Source organism: Terrapene carolina, unplaced genomic scaffold, assembly GCF_002925995.2.
Source record: "Terrapene carolina triunguis isolate 2854851 unplaced genomic scaffold, T_m_triunguis-2.0 Scaffold67, whole genome shotgun sequence".
NCBI lineage: Eukaryota > Metazoa > Chordata > Testudines > Emydidae > Terrapene > Terrapene triunguis.
The window spans coordinates 28,464,373-28,484,795 of record NW_020664418.1 but is presented as its reverse complement, the minus strand read 5'-3'; the positions used below and the strand labels follow the sequence as shown (position 1 = coordinate 28,484,795).

At 39.0% G+C, this 20,423-nt stretch overlaps 1 protein-coding gene across 2 annotated transcripts in view; it reads left to right on the top strand.

Moving 5' to 3' along the window:
- The window catches only part of UNC13C (unc-13 homolog C), a 404,743-nt gene that overhangs the window by 71,081 nt on the left and 313,239 nt on the right, over nt 1–20,423 (top strand). The window contains exons 4-5 of one of the 2 annotated variants that reach the window (XM_024198093.1): nt 17,045–17,123; nt 19,858–19,863. In XM_024198093.1, coding sequence (XP_024053861.1) covers nt 17,045–17,123; nt 19,858–19,863 — 85 coding nt within the window. The remainder of the gene's footprint in view (nt 1–17,044; nt 17,124–19,857; nt 19,864–20,423) is intronic. The other variant, XM_024198092.1, reaches the window with a different exon arrangement.

Genomic DNA, 20,423 nt, shown 5'->3' with positions numbered 1-20,423 from the left:
GTACCTGTTTGGGGTACATATTCAGGATATGATCTTCATGCAGTTAAATACAAAATGATGGGAGTGAGTCTTCTAGTTTTCTATCCATTAAGAATTGTCATTTCCCCCCACCACCGCCCCACACACACACTACAAACAAATCTATCCCAAATCTTCTGATTAATGTTGGTTGAGAGATTTTTGGACTACCTACATGAAAATATACAATTTTTTCCATCAGAGAATATCTGTGGTGTTGTTTTTTCTGGAGTCGGGGAGGTGTAGTGATGAAGCTGGATTTTTATGAATGCTCCAGTATGGAAGATTAAAGCTGCTCAATACTTTTTATATTCTATATTTATAACATTCTATTGAACTCAATAAATAAAATTACTCCACAAAAGACATGCCTATAACCATAAATACTATAATTCCAAGCAAGCACTTTAAAAAATGAAATATTCCCATAATCTTAAATGGTATGTGCAATACAAAGTGATTTAAAAACATAAAACTATCAGAGCTCATCACATTTTCATCATTACTTTGATCTGGAAATGAGTTAAATATCACTCTAGTACAAAGCTGCACTAAAATACCATTGTGACTCTTTCCAAAGAACTTATGCCCCCAGGGTGAGGGAAAAAAAGTTGAAAATTAAACCAAAAACCTTTATGTGAAAAAAGATTCATGGGTGGAGAAACTTACATGCTAAAACATAGCAAATATGTCCATTATGCATTGTTTCATTTTCAAGAATCTTATAAGGCTATAACTACATCATCCATTTTGATGCCCTTTAACAGTGATGGTTGTTGAGAATTAATGATGTCATGATGACCTGACCTATGTTTACTGTCAAATAGCTAATATTGATGAACCTATACTCTGCTAGAAATCATATTTAATAGTTCTTTGCTCCAAGAGTAGTTCCACTGATAACAGAAATGGGTGGGTTCTATAATTATATAACATCCAAATCCATGCGGTGTGTGCAAATATGTACAGTAAACGAATAAGTATTTTTGCCTGTATACAGAAAAATGTAATGAGCATGCAGATATTAAGAACAGTACACTAGATTCTGCTGTACCATTAGAAATTTCCCTCTGTGTGCAATGCCCATTGAAATGAATAGACCCAGTGCTGAGGGGGCTGATTCTACTCTCCCAGTGGTGTAAATCAGGAGTAACTCCATGAACATAAGTACAGTTGCACAAGTATAAAACTGGTGTAAGTCAGAGGAGAATCCGGCCTGAATTTTTTTCCTTGGGTTCAGATTCAGAGAAACCTCCCATTAATAGCAGCACTTGGGGCTACATGAGTGGCTACTAGATGCTGCATTGTTAGTCTAAACAATAACCAGGTGATGTCACCAGACATACAGCACCTTCTTGCAGGCCTACCAGTATTTTTTTGTCATTATGCTGCTGTATTTGAGTAAAAGTTTTAGAAAATACACCATAAGAAAGAGAGAACTGGCAGGAAACCTAAGGAACCTAGAAATGTGAGCAGGGTTAGAGTCTGATTTCCCTCAAGGTGTTCCTATTTACATATAGATAGAAATAGAGTAGTTCTTCTTTTAAAGGGGATCTATGTTACAGAATTAAATACAGTGACACTTTATTCTCTATAGTGTCTTTCGTACAAAATATAAACGAAGCCAATCAGTCAATGCCTATAAATATAAGGCTTTGCCCAAAACCACTGGCAATGTTTCCACTGATTCCAGTGGATTTAGGATAAGGTCCATATTTTGCAAAGCTAATATAAATATTATGAATACAGAGTTTAATGATAAGTCACAACAGAAGGAGAGGAATAAGAGAGAAAATATGTTTTCAGATGAGATTTGAAAAAAAGCAGTGCAGAATTGATGAGGGAGTTTGCTCTAGGTGGCAGATGTTGCAAAGATGAAGGCTCTTATGCCAACACAAGAAAGATAGCAGGAAGGGACTTGAAGAAAGCCAAAGCTAGAGGAATAGAATGAGCTAGTTGAGAAGGGAGTGGGATAAGATCTGTGAGGTGACCTGAAGCTTTTTGGAGGCTTTTAAAAAGAAAGAAGGGCATTTTGAATTTCAATTCTGGAATGTACAGGGTAGTCCCTGGTAGGCAGGCCATTCATCTGGTTTAAAACTGGACAGTCCTCTTTTTGGATGGCTTTTCCCCCGTCCAGTCCAGAGATAAAACTAGACATGATTTTTGTCCAGTGTCATATGGGGGATGCCATTTTGAAGAACGCACCTCTCCACCCAAGCTGGTGTGACCTCGCTCGCACCATTTATAAGAAATTGACAAACACCATTTAAGGCACATTTTTATTTATATGATTGAAAAGTATATTAGTATGTGCTTATTGTCTGGATGTAATAATTTATGCCTGTGCATAAAACTGGATGTGCATCCATTTGCACATGCAAACAGAAGGTTGTACATTTAAATACTATATCTAGGCACCTCTCTTTATCTATGTCCAGCTCAACAAGTTGAAGTTACAAATTTTGTCTTCTTCCCTAGAATATAAATCTCAACAATTATTTATCTGAGGAGTAAACGGCTTCCTGTCCTCATCTCACCTCTCTCCCCAATCACAGAATCATAGAATCGTTGGACTGGAAGGGACCTCAAGAGTTCATCTAGTCCAGTCCCCTGCACTCAAGGCAGGACTAAGTATTATCTAGATGATCTCTGACAGGTATTTGTCTAACCTGCTCTTAAAAATCTCCAATGATGGATCCAACTTCCCCAGGCAATTTATTCCAGTGCTTAACTGCCCTGACAGGAAATTTTTACTAATGTCCAACCTAAACTGCCCTTGCTGCAGTTTAAGCCCATTGCTTCTTGTCCTATCCTCAGAGGTTAAGGAGAACAATTTTTATCCTTCCTCCTTTTAATAAACTTTTATGTACATATGTACAATGGATCATGCCAGGGTATTTCAAGACATGACTTCAGTGGCTGACAACATAATGGACATGATCTTCAAAGCAAGTCATTCTGAAACATGAAAAAGCCCCATTTGAGGCATTCTGCTCTTTGTGAGTGGTCTGTAGTTTGTGAGTTAGTGCAGTGAGATGTTTATAGTATTCCCATCACAAAAAATAAAATATTGGTTTGCCTGCATTTTCCCCTCATTCTCATTATCCTCATTCTCATTATCATGAAAGTGAAGTTATTCTCCACCAACTGGACAGGAGAGCTTTACTACCTTCTATTGTACATTGAAAAGGTTAAGGCATTCAGGTGAACAACTCCTCCCCCCACTCCCCTCCCAGTCCAACCATAAATATGAACCAACCATAAATATCAGAGTACTGCAATATAATTAATAAACAGAACTACATCTTAATAGCATTGTCACCATAGAAAGCTGGGTATTCAACGCAGGACAGACTACAATTTGCCATTTGCAGCATTGTTGTAGCCATTGCATGCGTACACAAGGGAAGGGAAGGGAAGGTTAGAGAATCATCCTCTGTTCCGGCATCCCCCCACTGATGCCTGTTGCTGTAGGAGAGTACAGTGACAATTCCCTACTAGTGGCCCGTGTACTGCAAACTACTCCAAAAGAGTTGCAGGAAAGATGGGGGGGTCCCACCAAACCCAGTGAACACTGGCAAGCAGAGGTAGCTGACCATGGAGGCAGGGCCAGATTAACCCATAGGCTAATAAGGCTATAGTTTTAAGCCCTCCTATTTTTAGGCCCTACTTTAGGCAAGCGAGAATGGCTCATCTATTCGCCTTCTAAGAAGAAAGTGTCCTGTTTTTATTGCCACCTGTTTTCTGATACCAAAAAGTGGGGAATGTTCTGCAAAGGCTTCAGTGATTGGAAGAATACTGCATACGTTACCAATCATGCAATGAGTGAGCAGCATACATTGTCAGTTAGCAGCAACCATGCCTGAAAGAAAGTTAGTGGCAGAAATGATACCCAAAGGAAAACCAGTTTTTGGAAGCTCGTGCTTATTGGAAGAACATTCTCAGACGTGAGGTTGAAACCATAGTTTTTCTTGCTGAGTGTGGTCTGCCATTCTGTGTGTTAGATCGAAACACAATGACAATTATCTTGGTAATATGTATGGCAAATATTCAGGAATGCCTGCAAAGTTAAAAGAGCACAATGCTTTGGTTGATTATATACCATGTGCTGCATACACTCTCAACTTTGTTGGCCAGTCTGCCATGTATTACTGTGTTGAAGCAGTTTCTTTTTTTGGATTTGTCCAAGAATTGTACAATTTTTTTTCTCTGCATCAACCATCGTTGGATGATTCTTAGAGATTCACTACCAAAGGGATGCCCAGTGCCCAAATCACTCTCAGGGACACGGTGGAATGCCAATGATGAAGCTGTGAATGCAGTTGTTCTGGGATACCCAAACATTGTTGAAGCCCTAGAGAGTATTAAAGATGATGAATCTCAAAAATCAGCAACAAGAAAAGATGCGAAGATCCTGAGTGATTCAATGCACACTTTGGAAACTGGTATTTTGTGTGAGGTCTGGAATGGTATACTTCAACCATTCAGCAGGTGCAGTCTAAGCTTGCAAAGTGCTCAAATTTACCTTTCCATTGCTGTAAACCTAATGAGGAGTCTTGGAACTGTTCTTCAACAAATGCAGGATAGTTTCGATGAGTATGAAATTCAAGGGGCTGCAAGGACAGACCTACATGAGTGTAAGTCAGCCAAATGCCGCAAAAGACAGAAGATCTGCAACGATGCACCTGCCCATTCATTCAGTGACAAGGAGGCCTTCAGAGTTAATACCTTCATTACAATCATCAACAAACTGAAGATTCATTAGAATGTCGGATCAAGGCTTATGAAAATATTGGCAAAACCTTTAGTGTACTGACAATTTTTTTGCCTAACATTTCAAGTTCTGAAGTCAGTGAAGGTATCAAACATCAGTGTCAGAAGTTCTCAGATGATCTCCCAGTAGATTTTAGTAAAGAATGACGAAAGCAAATCTATTTGGATGTACCGAGTTATCACTGAATCCAATGTGATCGAATGTTTCCCAAACGTTGAAACTGCATTACGACTGCGTTTGTCACTAATGATCACTAACTGTAGTGGAGAACATTCCTTCTCTCTTCTAACAAGGGTCAAAAATGTCCTCTGATCCACCATGACTCAAGAGCATCTCAGTGCTTTGTCTCTCTTGAGCTTTGAGAATGAAATCGTCAGGTCTTTGAATTACGATAACATCATTCATGACTTTGCCACAGGTAAAGCTGGGGGAGGGGAGGATTGTTTGTTTGAAGAATTGAGTGTAGTGAGAATAGAATAAACTTGTTAATTTTACATAAAAATATGTAAATATGTATGTAGATAAATGTTTGATGACTTATGTAATTCATACTTAGGCCCTTCCCTCCCATTAGCCTTAGGCCCCTCAGAACCTTAATCCAGCCCTGCATGGAGGGGATTCCCTGTTGCTCCCTCCAAAGGGATGGCTCAGCAGGTGTTCTCCCCTACATGGTGGGGAGCTCTGTGAGGCAAAGTGGTTTGTGAAACCCAGTGCCTTCTGGTGCTGCCACTGCAGCTTCACACTGCCCCCAGGGCAGGGCAGAACTTAACTGCAAGAGTCTGGCCCCAAAGTACCAGTCATAGCAACTGGGCCTATAGGTGAAATATTAAGATTTGAGGGGCATATGATCTCCTTGAAAAATGGAAAACCACATGCACAATAGTTGCTTGTGCCATTGAAACCAGCCTGGGAGCCACTGATGGGTTTGGTGCACAAGCGGTATGGATTTGATTGCAGCCAGTTGTGCTTTGCACAGATGGGAGCTTTTGTATTGCTTCCACCTCCAAGTCCGGGTACAGTGAAGTTACAATGTTCCAGATTTAATGTGACAAGCATGTGCATCAAATCCTCATCCAAAAAAAGGGGCAAAGTATCATAGTAGACTAGAGGTGGAAGATGGCATTTCCGATGCCAAAACTAGACAAAGCCAACAGGCAAAGGAACAGTTTACCTTTACTTTCTCCCCAGTAACTATGGAAATACATACTCTTCCCACACAAGAATCAGGAATTATATGCTACATGCTTTGTCATTATTTCATTGGTTAATAAGGCAGAGACACAGTGCTGTTAAGATGCAGCTTTTGCTTTGAAATGAACTATTTACTCTGTCCTATTGGAAAGATACAGCAGTGTTCAAAAATAATTACAGTACATTGCTGACTCTTGACTAGATAGTGGCTAACCCCGATATGGCTTACATAAAGGCTGACCAAAATTTCAGCCCCTCTTCTCGAACGAGTCAATGGCTGGTTCTGAGGTGCTCCTTACATGAAGTATGTAGGGGGCAGAGCAATGGCTTCTGCTACCCTGCTGACTGGCCATCAGAACTGGAGTGCGCATGCTTGCCCGGCTCAGCAGTTTATATACTCTTCTCCATTCTGAGGAGTGACTGCACCACCCCTTAGTGTGGGCTGAGCACTATTTTAAAAATCTAGCTGTAGTTTGTTCAGTGCTTTTGTTTGATATTCCATTGCTGGTCTTTTCCTGTCTGGATGAACTAGGTGTTTTAGTCCAAATCATAAAATAAGACCTCAGGTGTTTCCCTCCCCTCCCCCCCGGTTTAATGCAGTTAGAACCTATGTGAATGCCTCTCACAAATCTCATTACCACCCCGAGCATTTGAATTAAGCTTTGGAATCTTTAGTCTTTATGATTTGAAGCTGTATCTTCTGAATTATCTCTGGAGACTTTGAACCCTTTTATTAATGAAGAGACAAATTGAGGATTTGGCCATATTTGTTTAGGAGGACTTTGGATCAGAATTGGCCATTCCCAAATCTAGGACTGTAGCTTGTTTTATTTCTTTTTTCCATCTTCAGATTTGCTACTTGTAAAAAGGATTAAAAATAAGTGGCGCTACTATGCGAAACATAAGCCAAGAAAGCTTTCAGGACCTTTGCAAAACAAAGGGTCAAGAACAGGTTTGTTTTTCTGAGAAGGAAGAAAATTTGCAGGGTTTTTTTGGGGGGGTGGGGTGGGGAGGAGTGAGTGGAGGGAGAATATAAGAAGCATGTATATTTTTGCTTGCTTTGGCTAAGTGCCACTGAATGAACAGTGATTCATTTCCACTTGATACTAGGAAGTTAAAAGGAAATTCAGAAAAATCTGGAATATTATAAATATTGCTCCTTCCATTTAATGTGTGACCTTCATGATTCACTTGTAAGCCACAGCTTTAACTCTCATTTTAGTAAAGATAAAAAAGTTCTCTTTAAAATGTGTTTACTTAAGGCTTCATTAACAAACTATCACCTAGGTTCTATCATCCTGTGGAAGAAGAATGAATGTCAACATTCTTTAAAAGGTGACATTTACCAATTAGCATATTAAATGGCATCATTTAAACACTAAAGGGCCACCAGTTATTCACAGCATGGACTATAAATCATCAAGGATCATTATATTGTAGAAATTTAACCATACAATTAACTAATCAACTAGTTAATTTTCACAAAGTCTGCCATAAACTGTAGTCCGATGTAGTGAAATATTAAAAACAACAGGTTCTGTCTAGAAGAGGGGTTCTCAAACTGTGGGTCGGGACCTGGGCCCTAGCAAGTCTGAAGCCCAAGCCCCACCACCCAGGGCTAAGGTTGGGCTTCAGCTTTGCCCCCCCCCCACCGCCCAGGGTGGCAGAGCTTGGATGGGCTCGGTCTTCAGTCCCCCCTCTGGGGTTCGTGTAGAAATTTTTGTTGTAAAAAAGTTAGTATGGTGCAAGAAAGAGAACTGCTGGTCTAGAATAAATAGTGAATTACATCAGAAATGTTTAATAGAACTCACTAGAGGCCTTAGAAATATTGGATCTTTGTGAGTAAAGTTTGTATTATTATTTTATTATTTATGTGTGTTCCCATGGGCTTAGAGGCCCCTATTAGATATTGTACTAGTCATCTATAGACATGGAGAAATTGTCCCTGCCTTAAGGAGCGTACAGTCTTGATTTATGACAATATGCAGCAAGATAGGTGAAGCAAAAAAAGATGGAAATGGGAGGGGGGCAGTTAGGATTAGGTAACATGAAACTATCAAGATTTTCCAAGTCCAGATGTTCAATATTAGAATATAATATGTCAGCACTTCCTGGGCTGATACTGCAATGTTTAGAAGTCTTATACAATCAGTTTCATTTCTGTATTGTGAAATTTAGTAGAATGTATTGTTAAGTAGCATTTTATCATCTGAGAGAGCAAGAGGTGTAAAGATGACAAGTTTCCAAAAGAATTGTAACACTTCTCCCTCTTATTTTCAGAATCTTTTTTTTTTTTTCCTGCAGGGCTTTAAGGGATATGCTTTATCCTATGTCCACGTGACTTTTGACATTTCCTTAATAACTCAGTGTTAAATTGTTTTGTCTATTCTTGCTAATGGCAAGATCTTTCATCTATTGTCTCATTTTTATCTGATGGATAAGGATCATGTTGCAAGCATCCTTAAAAAAGAATGTCATTTAGATTATCTCTTGGATAACTTTACTTCTGTTACTATAGGGAAGTTCAGGTAATGCCACAAATATTATGGTAAACTTGTCTATTTAGCTAAAGCAAATGATCAAAAGTTTATGAGTGACCACCATAGATTACTTTTAGTCCATTTACAATTATGTGTTTAGGCTTGCTTTTACCTGAGTCAGGCGTTAACGTTTTATTTTAACTGGTATGATGCACTCTGATACATTCCTGTACTTTACAGGTGCCATGAAAGTGTCAGAAGCCATGCAAGTGGGATAGATGGGGAAAGAGGTGATTTCAAAGAGGCAGTTAGATAGCCATCTTGCCGGGAGGCATGGCCGGCGGTTGTGTTCAAAGCCAAGAGTTTATGAAGAGGAAAAACAACAAAATTATAAACATAATTATAGCAAAAGCAAAACAAGTTGGGCAACTTCCAGTTCACCTAAACTGTAAAGTGAGAAATAAATTTGGCAATACAAATAACAACAGTTACCCAAATGACAAGAGAGCAGTAAATACTTTCTGGTTTTAATAATCTTGCATATGCAAATCATTGCATGTAGTCCTGGCCTGGCCTATTTAGATACCAAGAAGATCTCCCTAAAAGTGCCCTAGTGCTTACTGTTATTGCTACCTAGGCCCAATTGAGCTGAAAATACCCTCCACAGCTGGCTGACCTATTCAGAGAGAAAGGTTGGCCTGCCAAGAAAAGAGCAGAGCTAAACACAGCCACAATTTGCGACTCCACATATGAGGCTGCTGGTGTTCTTATTTCCATTCTTGACTTCCAGGATTTTTCCTCCTGGCTGCATTAAATCTCCTCCAGATGTGTCATGGTTTTACAGGGGAAAGACAGCTTGGTGTTCTGGTGACTTTTTCTCTACAGTCACTGGAACTCTGTGAGAAATGCCTCTCTCTCCCTCTTGATCACAGCTTTGTTTTATTCCCTTTAAATATCTTGGGAGCATGCAGGCTCCTTTCAGCTTGCTGACATTCAGTTGGCTAGGGAAGAACAAGTCCTTGCATTGTGGTGCTTTGGGATTCCCCGTTTGTACTCCATGCAATCTCTGGTATTTGAGAAAAGGGATAATGTGATGTAGCTAAACAAGTATTACTGGAGAGGAGACAGCAAGATATCTCTCACAATCACAACTTGCATTTGTGGCTCCAAAACCCAGTAGGCCATTAGGTTTCCATGAGCCAACAGCTGTGTGAGTAATCACAATTGGATCAAGCTTAAAGCTGTTAAAGGCAGTGTTTACCCACTGTTGTTGTTTATTTGTATTATTTGTCATGGACCAGGACACCATTATGCTGGGTGCTGTACAAACACAGAACAAAAGACAGTTCCTAGCCTCTGAAGAGCTTACACTCTAAATAGACCCGACTGATACTGGGCGGGGGAAAGGGTATAACACACAAGTACAGTAACATGTGTGATGGCAGCAATGTCATGTTAGTTCCAGAATTGGTTTATATATATGGGGGGAGTTAGGAGGGGATAAGCTAAAGTAATGGGAGAAAAAGGGCAGGTGAGAGGAATGGGGAGAAGGGGTAAAAGGAGTTACATTGAGATGGAGAGACTGTGTGGGAGGGGGAGATTTGGAGCAAACAGCCAATCAGGACAGGGCATAGAAAATCCAGTCAAAGTGTAGACAGTTCTCCAAAGGACCAAAGTTCCCTGCTTTGGCTGCTTCAGCCCCTACCAATGGAGTCTCTGGCTGACTCCTCTTTGCAGCTTGTTCTGTACTTAAACAACTGAGAAACTGGACAGTCACATTAATACACCAGAGAGAGATGAAACAGTGTATCTGAAGCTCATTTCTTGCCACTGGAATTGGTAATTGTAACCATGATTTACCTTGGAAGATAATCAGAAAAGTAAGGGCAAAACTATCTCCACCTAATTCAACTATCAGCACCATAGGTACCCTGAAGTTATGTTTGGTTACTTTAATGCAAAAACAAGTACTTTGGTATTGTGTTATCGGAGCACAACCAGGGCAGCTGTAGGACAGTGTGCTGGATTCTGTTCTGGTTCATGAATCAACAAAATCATTGAGCTAAGTTTTCATTCTAGACTCTTTATTATTGTTGATGGATTTTGATTTTGAGGTCCCATATTGAATTTGAAGTTACAGGAGATAGAACATTATCTTGATATGGAAAGTAGACATGTTTAATCTAGAAGCTAGAGAGGGAGGATAAATAGGGAATGCCCCTCCAAAATATCCTATTTAGTTACTTTGATGAATATACTTGCAGTTGCGTTTGATCAGTATGTATTAAAAGTGAAATGTCAAACTGTTTTCTAACCCCTCAACACTACATTTAAGCATTTGCAGAATATTGGTTTGGCAGTGAGATAAGGTGATCACACCATAAGATAAAACTTATCTTTTAGCTAAACAATTCTAATTTATTTTCTGCATGCGTAAAGATTCTGAATGATTTTTCCAAGTTTCCGCTTCAGTAACTGGTACCTTACAGGAAGAAGCAGGTCACATCCCTTAAAACACTAATTAACCTGAGATATCATCTAGGATGTGAAATGATTATATAATCAGAGCATTTGCCACACATCCATTGTGTATTGCTGATTAATAATGTATGAGTTATGGAAACTTCCTGCAAGACCTTCTCCATTGAACTAAATAATAAGCCTCAGAGCTTAAAGGCAGCACACAGGAGGAAAGCCTGTCGGCATTCTTGGCTCACGAAACTCCCAGAGTTCACAAACCTTTATTAAGCTTATTCCTGAGAAAACTGCATTTTGAAAAGCTTGAATGATACCTTTCACTTTATTCTGTGTGCTCACCTATGGTTCAATCCTGCAAGGTATCAGGGGCCTCTTGTGAGTTGCTGAGTGGCATTAAACACTGAAGGATTGGGGCGGCACTCCAGCCCCTGCAAAATCAGACCGCTGAATCCTACAGATTTGGTTTGTGTACAGTTCTAAATAAGAAAATCGTAAAAGAAACAGCCTGAATTCGCCTTCATTTCAGAACTGTGTTATGAACCAAACCATATCACATATACTTTCATAGTTTGTTCTCTTCCTTGAAAGAAAGGAGTGAAGTTTCATTTTCAGAGGATTTGCCTGATGAATATCAGTGCTAGAGGAGACCTAAAGTGTCTTAAGCCTGAAAATCAGATTCACTCTCCAGGTATCTTGAAAGCCTTGTCTATTTTGTCTTCCCTTTCAATTTCAAGTGAAGGGGAAGCATCAGCTTTTTAAAAAAATAATGGGGGGAAAAAGGGAGTAGAAAAGGAAAGAAACTATTAATAATCAGAGCTTCTAAGAAGCATCAATATCCATAAATTATGAGGGGTTTGCATTAGACTTTCATCATGTCACTTTTTAGAGCCATATGAAAGAGTTGAAGAAGAAAATGAAACTTGCAGTGAGATATCTTTAAGGGGCTTTTCCCTAGAAAACAAACATTATTTACAGATTGGAATATTAAAGTAGTTGGAGCTGGATGAGCTACTGTTAGGATCTGATCCCAAACCTGTTGAAGTCTACGAAAAGATTCTCATTGATTTCATTATGCTTTGGATAAGACACTTAGATTTTTAGGGCCAGATACTAATCTCATTTATACCAGTGCAAATCCAAATTGTCTTCACTGAAGTCAATGGAATTATTCCGATTTACAGGGGTGAAATGATTTTATAGCCTGGCCCTTAGCCTATTACCTAAGAGCTGAATGTCTGTTACCTTGTAAAGAATGATGTCCAAAGTATCTTTATGTACTACTACTAGGTGGAAGGGGAGATATTTTTTTTTTCTCGATAGGATTTTTCTCTGTGTCAACAACCATCTGACTTTTGAGCTTTATTATCTGACAGCTTTGGTGAGCTCTCCATAGAATTCCCATGTAGGAATGGCTCCTTAAGAAGATTTCAGCATCCTCTAGTTTAGCTCCCCTGGTCCCTTCCCCATGCAGTCTGGATTTTAGCGCATGTGACCTTAGCTGCTTTAGTCTCTCTCAGAAGTTCTTGACTCTGACTGCTTGGTGGAGTTGGGAGAGTGATTGGAGTCGGGGAAGGTGTGGAGAAAAGGGATTAGGTAATGGAAAGGTCCCAGCAGAACATTGGAATGTATGCTGAATTACTGAACAATAGGCCTTCTGCTCTCTTGAACCTGGCACATGCAGGGACTCCTCCCTGAGTTCTGGACAGCAGCAGTGTGTCTGGAAGTGCCTTCCTGTCCCTGAGCCCTCAAAGCCCTGTGTGGAGCAGACTGCCCTGGGGGAGACGGAGTTATGCAGAGGGAGCTGGCCATCATCCAATGGAGTTGAATGGCTAATTTATATTTTTTTAAAGGTATGAACAATAGTAGGGAGAGGAGCAACTGGGGATAGTCTGTGTAGAAGAGGAAAGTCCCACATTAATCCATAAACTAATAGACAGTGAGGTCACCTTCTCCAGAGGCAGAAGAGGAAAATATTAAGGGAGCATAGAAGCATATGGCTTGATAGGGAGTTTTTAAAGGACAATTTGAAAAGAAATGTGTGTGATTATGATCCAAGAAGCCACTCATATGGTAAACCTATGTAAGCCATGTGTTCTTATTACTGTTACCCTCATCCTTGCTGAGTTTTACAACTCCACGCAGAAGAGAGAGAGAAGTAGTTGTGTACATGCATTCCTATAGTTATACAGAAGCTATCCAGGTGATGCTGAGGGAAGATGCACAGTTACAGAAGAATAGAGAGCTCAAATGATGGTCATGTGCTGAAGGATGAAGAGCTAATAAAGTAGTCTCCATGCTTGCAGAAATGAAGCAGTGGTTCTGTTCTTGTCAGCACTGCATATACATATTTGTGTATAACATTAACATTATTAATCCAGTCAGTGCACGGGGGATATTTGTTATATAGCTAAAGTTCATGAGTATGGCCCACTGGTATATTTCATGTAACACAATAGTCTGTCTAAACATGTAAGAGTCCTTACTGTGCACCAGGCAAGATCTCAATGAGTTAAATCATTTGTCAGAGGTTAAATAGGATGCATTTCTCCCATTCATCCAAAAGTCCAACTGAACTTATTTTTTCCCCCTTGAAGTCTTTAAACCATGATTTGAGGACTTCAATAGCTCAGACATAGGTAAGGGGTTTATTACAGGAGTGGGTGGGTGAGATTCTGTGGCCTGCATTGTGCAGGAGGTCAGACTAGATTATCATAATGGTCCCTTCTGACCTTAAAGTCTATGAGTCTAAAATCCTTAGCACAATATTTAGTAAAATGTCCACTAGAAGAAGCTGAAGAAGCGCTTTCTCATAGTAGGATACATGGTTTCAGAAGCAGTGGGGCTTGTGCTGGCAGGGCATGCAAATCTTGAGTATTCCATATCCGTATCTATAGCCAGAAATTCACTGTAAATTAATAAAACTAAGCACACAAAAATAAATCCACCCATGGCCAGATCAGTACTTCCCTGTTAGGGAATCACGTTGTTTGATTTTTAGTATTACCTAGGCATTGCATGATGTGTTCTGTATTGTAGGAGTGCAGTATACTAATCTGGCATATTTTGAGACCAGTTAAAAGGAAAGAAGTTGAATAGTACTTGGGTGAATGATTAGTCTAAAGGCATAAATGTCTGTTACCATTCTTAGATCTTTTATCAAGTTCAGGTGAAAAATTAGACTTTACCAGGAAAGGACAGGTCCCATTCCCCAGACTTGAGCAACTTACTTATTCCTTTCTTAACAAAAATTATTGGTGTCCAAGTCCATTCACCTTGATGACGTTTCAGAACAAAGCAATCCTGTTACACAAGATTATAGACCCACTTTATTTTAAGTTTCCAATAATTTCAAAGTAATTTGCTATTCATAGAAACAACACAGAATTCATTTGTCATTCATGTGCACCTGCCCATTCTTTTGAGCTACACTTCATTTCAGCCTTGGTTACAAATCCACCCTGTTTTACAGAGGGCCTGATTGTGGCTTTGTTGGGTGAGAATGCCACACACTCAGTCCTGGTTTATTAATTTCTAACTTTTCGTTAAAAAAAAAAAAGCTTGCCTTGTGATTACAATTACTATTAAAGTAAGAAATGACAGACATACCGAAAAAGATAGTGACTTTCTCCTGGCACATAGGCAGATCATGATTGATTTCTCCTATGGTAGTTTGATTGCCCTTTACAATTTACCACATTTTATACACATCCAAATTACATTTTCATGAATTCTCTTCCAATCACCGTTAAGTATTATGAATATTACATATCTTGAGCAATTCTCCATATACATGCATAAACAACAATTGGATTAACTTTTGCTGTCCTCACTATTTTCATGTTGTTATTTCTCTTTTCTAGTTGGTTTGTTGCCACTGATCATGCACTAATGAAGAATGCTTAACCAGGCCACTTTTACCCTTTGCATAGGATCTTTTGTGGACTTTCCTGTTTTTCTCTAATTGCCCTTTGGCAGCTCATTTTTGTGTATCTGTTCTTCTTCAATCTAAGCACATCATGTGGTCAAAACATCCCCTTTGTCTTATGCAACAGCAGCTGTAAGCAAATATATTCAATAACACGGTCACTAAAAAGACAACATTCATGTCAAGCAAACTAGGCCAAAGCCAGACAAGTCAGCACAAATATCTTTCTATCCAAACTTATACCTCAGACATGACTCTCATAACAATTCTCAATAGCTTCTACTTGCGTTAGTGGAGGAAATCCAGAGTGAGCACAAATACCCGGTTAGACCGACATAGAAAAAAGCCACCTGAGGTTCCAGAAGAACTAGAAGATCCAATGGCACCTGAAAAATGACAAAATTATTGAACATATGTTTGAAAATCCCTCTCAATGACATGGATGAAATCAACCTAACATTACCATCAATGCCTGTCCCTCAGTCCTTCTTAGCCATGTTAAGTTTCATCTAATTTGTGCTCATCCAAGTCCCAATATCAGGCAGACTCCAGGAAGGCAAAGACGCTGCACTCTGAGTCTGATACATATGAGACTCAGAAATGAATGACATTCACATACTGCTGTGTTTGTTCCAGCAGCCTGTTGAATTGGAGGGTGATAGAATAGAACTTTGAGTTATACCATGTGAGATACAGGGGGGAATACCCCAAACCATATGTTTCAGTCAAATAAGAATGGGAATCCTTGAGATCCATACCAGGCAGTCTGCATTCCTCATGTCAAGAGAACCTAATGATCAATGGCATTAGGGGGTGAAATCCTGATCCTATTGAAATCAATGGAAGTTTTCCCATTGACTTTAGTGGCGCTTCATTTTCACCCAAGAATTTTTGACATATCAAAATAAAATTGGGTCTGTCAGTCCTGATGAGTGGACTATAAAATTGGTCCTTCACCCTGCGAAGAACAAAGGTGGACTTTTTCATCTCTTTCTGTCTGTCTCTGAGGTTTGAGGCAGTGCCAAGCAGGGGGAAACTTGGACCAAGGGAGTATTTTGGGGAAGCACTAGGCCTCTATGCAAAATATATTTGCCCAACTCCTCTGGGTATCTCAAGTCATTTCCTTCCCTGCCAACCCTCCCTACAATAGAACAACCTCAAGGAAAATGGACCCTTCTGCTGATCTTTGTATTGCTTTTACCTACTTAAGCAGGATATGACTCAGTTTGTATTATTTATGTTTACTATCTACGCACACCGGTTTTGTACTGTTTGTGTGAAGTGGCCTTGGGCTTGTCCTGTAATGTTTTTAAGGTACATTTTGATATACATGTGTGTGTGGTTTAAATGTTTGTGTGAATAGAGAAATCAAACTGAGCATAAGAAAACACTCCAAATACTAATGATATGGCCAATAAATCAACATTAAAAAGTTACAGTTGGAATGATTTACTGCATTAGATATTGTGTTTTCTGCAGTCCCATGCTAACACATCAAAAGATTTTATTGCATATACTCAGAATTCTTTATATAGTTGTACTGTATGAATGACAGCAGCCTGCATTTAAATGTCATTTGGTATGTAGGCTCTCAAAGCCCCAAATTTTTACAAATATAATTGATTAAGCCTTCCCACACTCTGTGTTGTGGTGAACTATTATGAGACCTGCCATACAACTGGGTAAACTGGGGCACAGAAGTTAATTGGTTTGCTTAATGTATCCAGCTTCTAAAGGGAAGAGCTAGGAAGAGATCAAGTCCATGCCTCTGATCACTAGAACTTATTTTTCATACATTTGAAAAATTACTGCTTCTGTCAGCCATTAGAATGTTAATTTTGCTTTTAACTATGTGTAACCCACACAGCTCCTGGGGTGGTGTTCTGTCCCATCTAGTGGCACTGAGACCACTTAGAGAGAGAGATAAAATGAGTCTGCTCTACAGCCTTAGCTAACAACCCATTGGCTTTTAGCTCATGTGGTAGAGGCTCATGCACTAAACTCCAGAGGTCCCAGGTTCAATCCCGCCCACCAACAACTGGGGTCTGTCGGCGTTACATATGCACAGATTAGTCATATGGTAGCAGGGAATACGGTTAATTAACAATGTCCTCCTTAAAGATGCAAACTCCTAAACTCAACCCTTTCCCCCCCCCTCCCCTTTTATGTTCTCTGAAGGCCTGGCCGTGGACTGTATGGAATTGACAGCATGCCAGACCTGCGTAGAAAGAAAAGTTTTCCCATCGTTCGAGATGTGGTGAGTAACCTCTGATACCAAGAAACTATTGATTCATTTGAAAATTATCTCTAGCTCTTTCATGTAATGGCTACTGCGTTTGTGTGGAAAACTGTTGTATGGAAAACAGTGTCCAGGAAGATGGATCTAGACCAAAGTAAGATGTGGTAATTATGAGTTACTAAATATGATTATATTTCATTTAATATATACATTTGATTTGAGCTGAAATTATTAATAGACTCAGATAATACCTAAGTGTATGTCTGTGTGTACCATACGGGTAATAAACTATTCAACATAATGCCAAATTAGCTAATGAGCACAGCTGTTCCTCGGTGCTTGGGATACCAATTTGTTTGACTTACTGTGCGATTGAAAGAGGAAAAACAGACATTTTAAAACCCTAAATTTAAAATGATTTAAAGATTTATCTGTTGTTTTGTTATAACATGATGGGATCTGTTACCTTAGCAACCCTTGTAGGGCATAGTAATCTAGGCAAAAAATCATTCCAGCAAGAGGGAAGGAATTTAAATTCTGTGATCTCTGATTTATGCTGAGTTTCAGTCTAGTCGAGGTTAACTAGAAATCTTTCAACTCCGAACAATATTAATTGCTATTCACGTTTCCTTGAAGAGCCTCATGAACAATTCCTCAAGTTGCATAAACGAGTGGCATCTGCTGAAATAAATGGGTTTAACAGTAGTTATTAAAAGGTTAACCTTAACCAAGTTACCCCATTGTATTACTTCAGATGCCACAGGTATTTTCTATACTGGGAAATAACTGCACTATCTCAGATGTCACAAGGATGGTTTCTTTTAAAGCAGAATTATGTACCTTTTAATGAAGAATAATGATAATGACATATTGTGGACAGTCCACTGTTGATTAAAATATATAGCCAATTGATTGACTACACTTATGGTTCATTATTAAAAATATTTAAGAGACCAAATAACCAAGCTTAGCCAAATTTATTACATAAAAACAATGCAGTGCAATATAAAAAGGAGACATACGTACCCTCCTTTTGGGAAGCAATTCTTATCTTGCAGCATATTCACCTTCCACAGTTCTGCTTCCTAGATACACCTGTATTTATAATAGGGTTTTTTGACAGTTATAAACCCTTTATATGCCATTAAAGATCCAACCGACCAATTCCAATTTGTTTCTCTTATACCATGGGGTACTCCACTTATCTTTTGTTTTGGACACAGTTTTCTAGGTACTATTCCACGAGAAGACATCTCCTAAGCTTGTACCAAGGGCAGATCATGTATTTGTCTTTGACAAGTGTCATATTTGCTAATGCCAAAAGCTATGTTTAGCTTTGTAGAGTGGGATATCTATTTCTTGGCATAAGTGAGCAAAAGTGTTAACATAATTGCCCTCATGCTGGATATAATAGAACATTAATGTGGTGCACCCTATGCCTAACATATGTATTGGCTAGCACCACAAACCATGAATTATTTACTAAAGAAATTTATGAAACATTTCAGTAAATTAAAATTTTGATTTATTGAAATCAGGAAAATTTAATGTACAGTATTGAAATTCACAGGGGGAAAAAGTGAAATTTTTCAGATCCACGATAAAGTGGGAATTATTTGCTCTTTTCTGCCAAATTAAAAAATCTCAGGACTCTTGATTTGTAAATTACTGTTTATTATAATGCTGGTGACTGCATTAATACTAATTGAAGAAACTGTGGACCCAATTTTGTAGTCTGGAGAATGAGTCTCGAGAGAATAGAAAGTAATGGCCAAAATTTTCAAATCTGGGTACCTGAAGTCCATATTTAGGCATTTAAATGTATGTGGCCTGCTTTTCAGAAGTGCTCAGTACCCATAAATCTCACCGAAATCAAGGAGAGCTGCAGATGCTCAGCAACTTTGAAGATCATTTCAACTTAGGTGCCTAAATATGGACTTGAATTGACTAGGTTTAAAAATTCCAGCCATTACTTCTTTCTTTAACTAACCAGGTATGAAAATATTGCCCTAAAAGAATAAATAAATAGCAAAAATTTCAAGTTTGATAGATGACATTGCCAGGCACACATAGAGAAGAGTGAGGAACAGAGACCCTGAAAAGGCACTGAGTACATTCTGTGAGATCCTGACCACTATCAAAACCACTGAAGTCTTTGTAAGTTGAGAGGGGGCCCAGCATCCTGTCAGAGAAACCCAGTAGCCTGGAGAATCAGCCTCGGAATGAACATGCTATTTGAAAATACAGAGACAGTTGAAAATAACTAAGCTCTACAAAAACATGGTGCTTCTACTATATCATCAAAAACCCGATTCATTTTTTTTTAATTGAACATTAGATGGTAGCTGCAGAGCTCTTTAAAAAAATTTCCTAGTGAAAGTTATCACTGCCAGCTCAGAAATGACTGTATCTCTTAGTAATGTGGTGGTTAAACTAATACCTGTCTTTTTTAGTACTATTGTAAATAACTATATGCATAAATGTCACTCATATGCCCACAAATAGGAAAAAATGTATTATGGAATATCAGATGAGGAATGAAAGAATGCCAGTCAGTATTTTTACATGTGTCAATATTATTATCTGTGAATCCGTCAGAAATGTGGAAATAACAGTGTTAGAAATGCTTGCTGCTCAGCTGCTTTGCTACTGATCAATGTACATATCATTGTTTGACAGCTTTCATATAGTAAATCTCCCTAATTATTAATACTCTCTCTAATTTCTTCCATATCACCGCTGGATTTGTCAGGCTATGGTAAGTGCTTTTATACCAGTGAATGTTCTGAAATGTCATAGTCTTAAGGATTTCACAATTGCCATATTTCATGCTGACCTTTAATTGCAAATTAGAAATGCTGCTTTATGAGCAAGATGTTAATCCTAAATGAGGATATGGTTTATGAAAGTAGCCATCTGCTGAATAATAATTTTAAAATTACTAGAAATTAAAATATGTACATATCCTTTTAAAAAAGTTTTTAAATTAAAAAGCTTCCGGTTACAAATGGAAACAAGCAGATAACTTAAGGCCCAATCCTGCCAGGCACAGAGCACCTTCTCATGTGGTGCTTTGTTGTTCGGGTACATAAGTTGTTGGATGGGTTGTGTGTGCATGAGGAAAGAATTCCAATAAAGCTAGACACAAGAAATAGCTTTTCATTTAGTTCTGAAAGTGGTTAGTGCCACAGTAATTCTTCTCTCTTGCAGGCAGGGCCGGCTCTAGGATTTTTGCCGCCCAAGGCAAAAACAATTTTGGCCGCGCCCCCCGCCCCCCCCGTTTTTTAATTACCCCACCCCCGGCCCCGCCTCAACTCC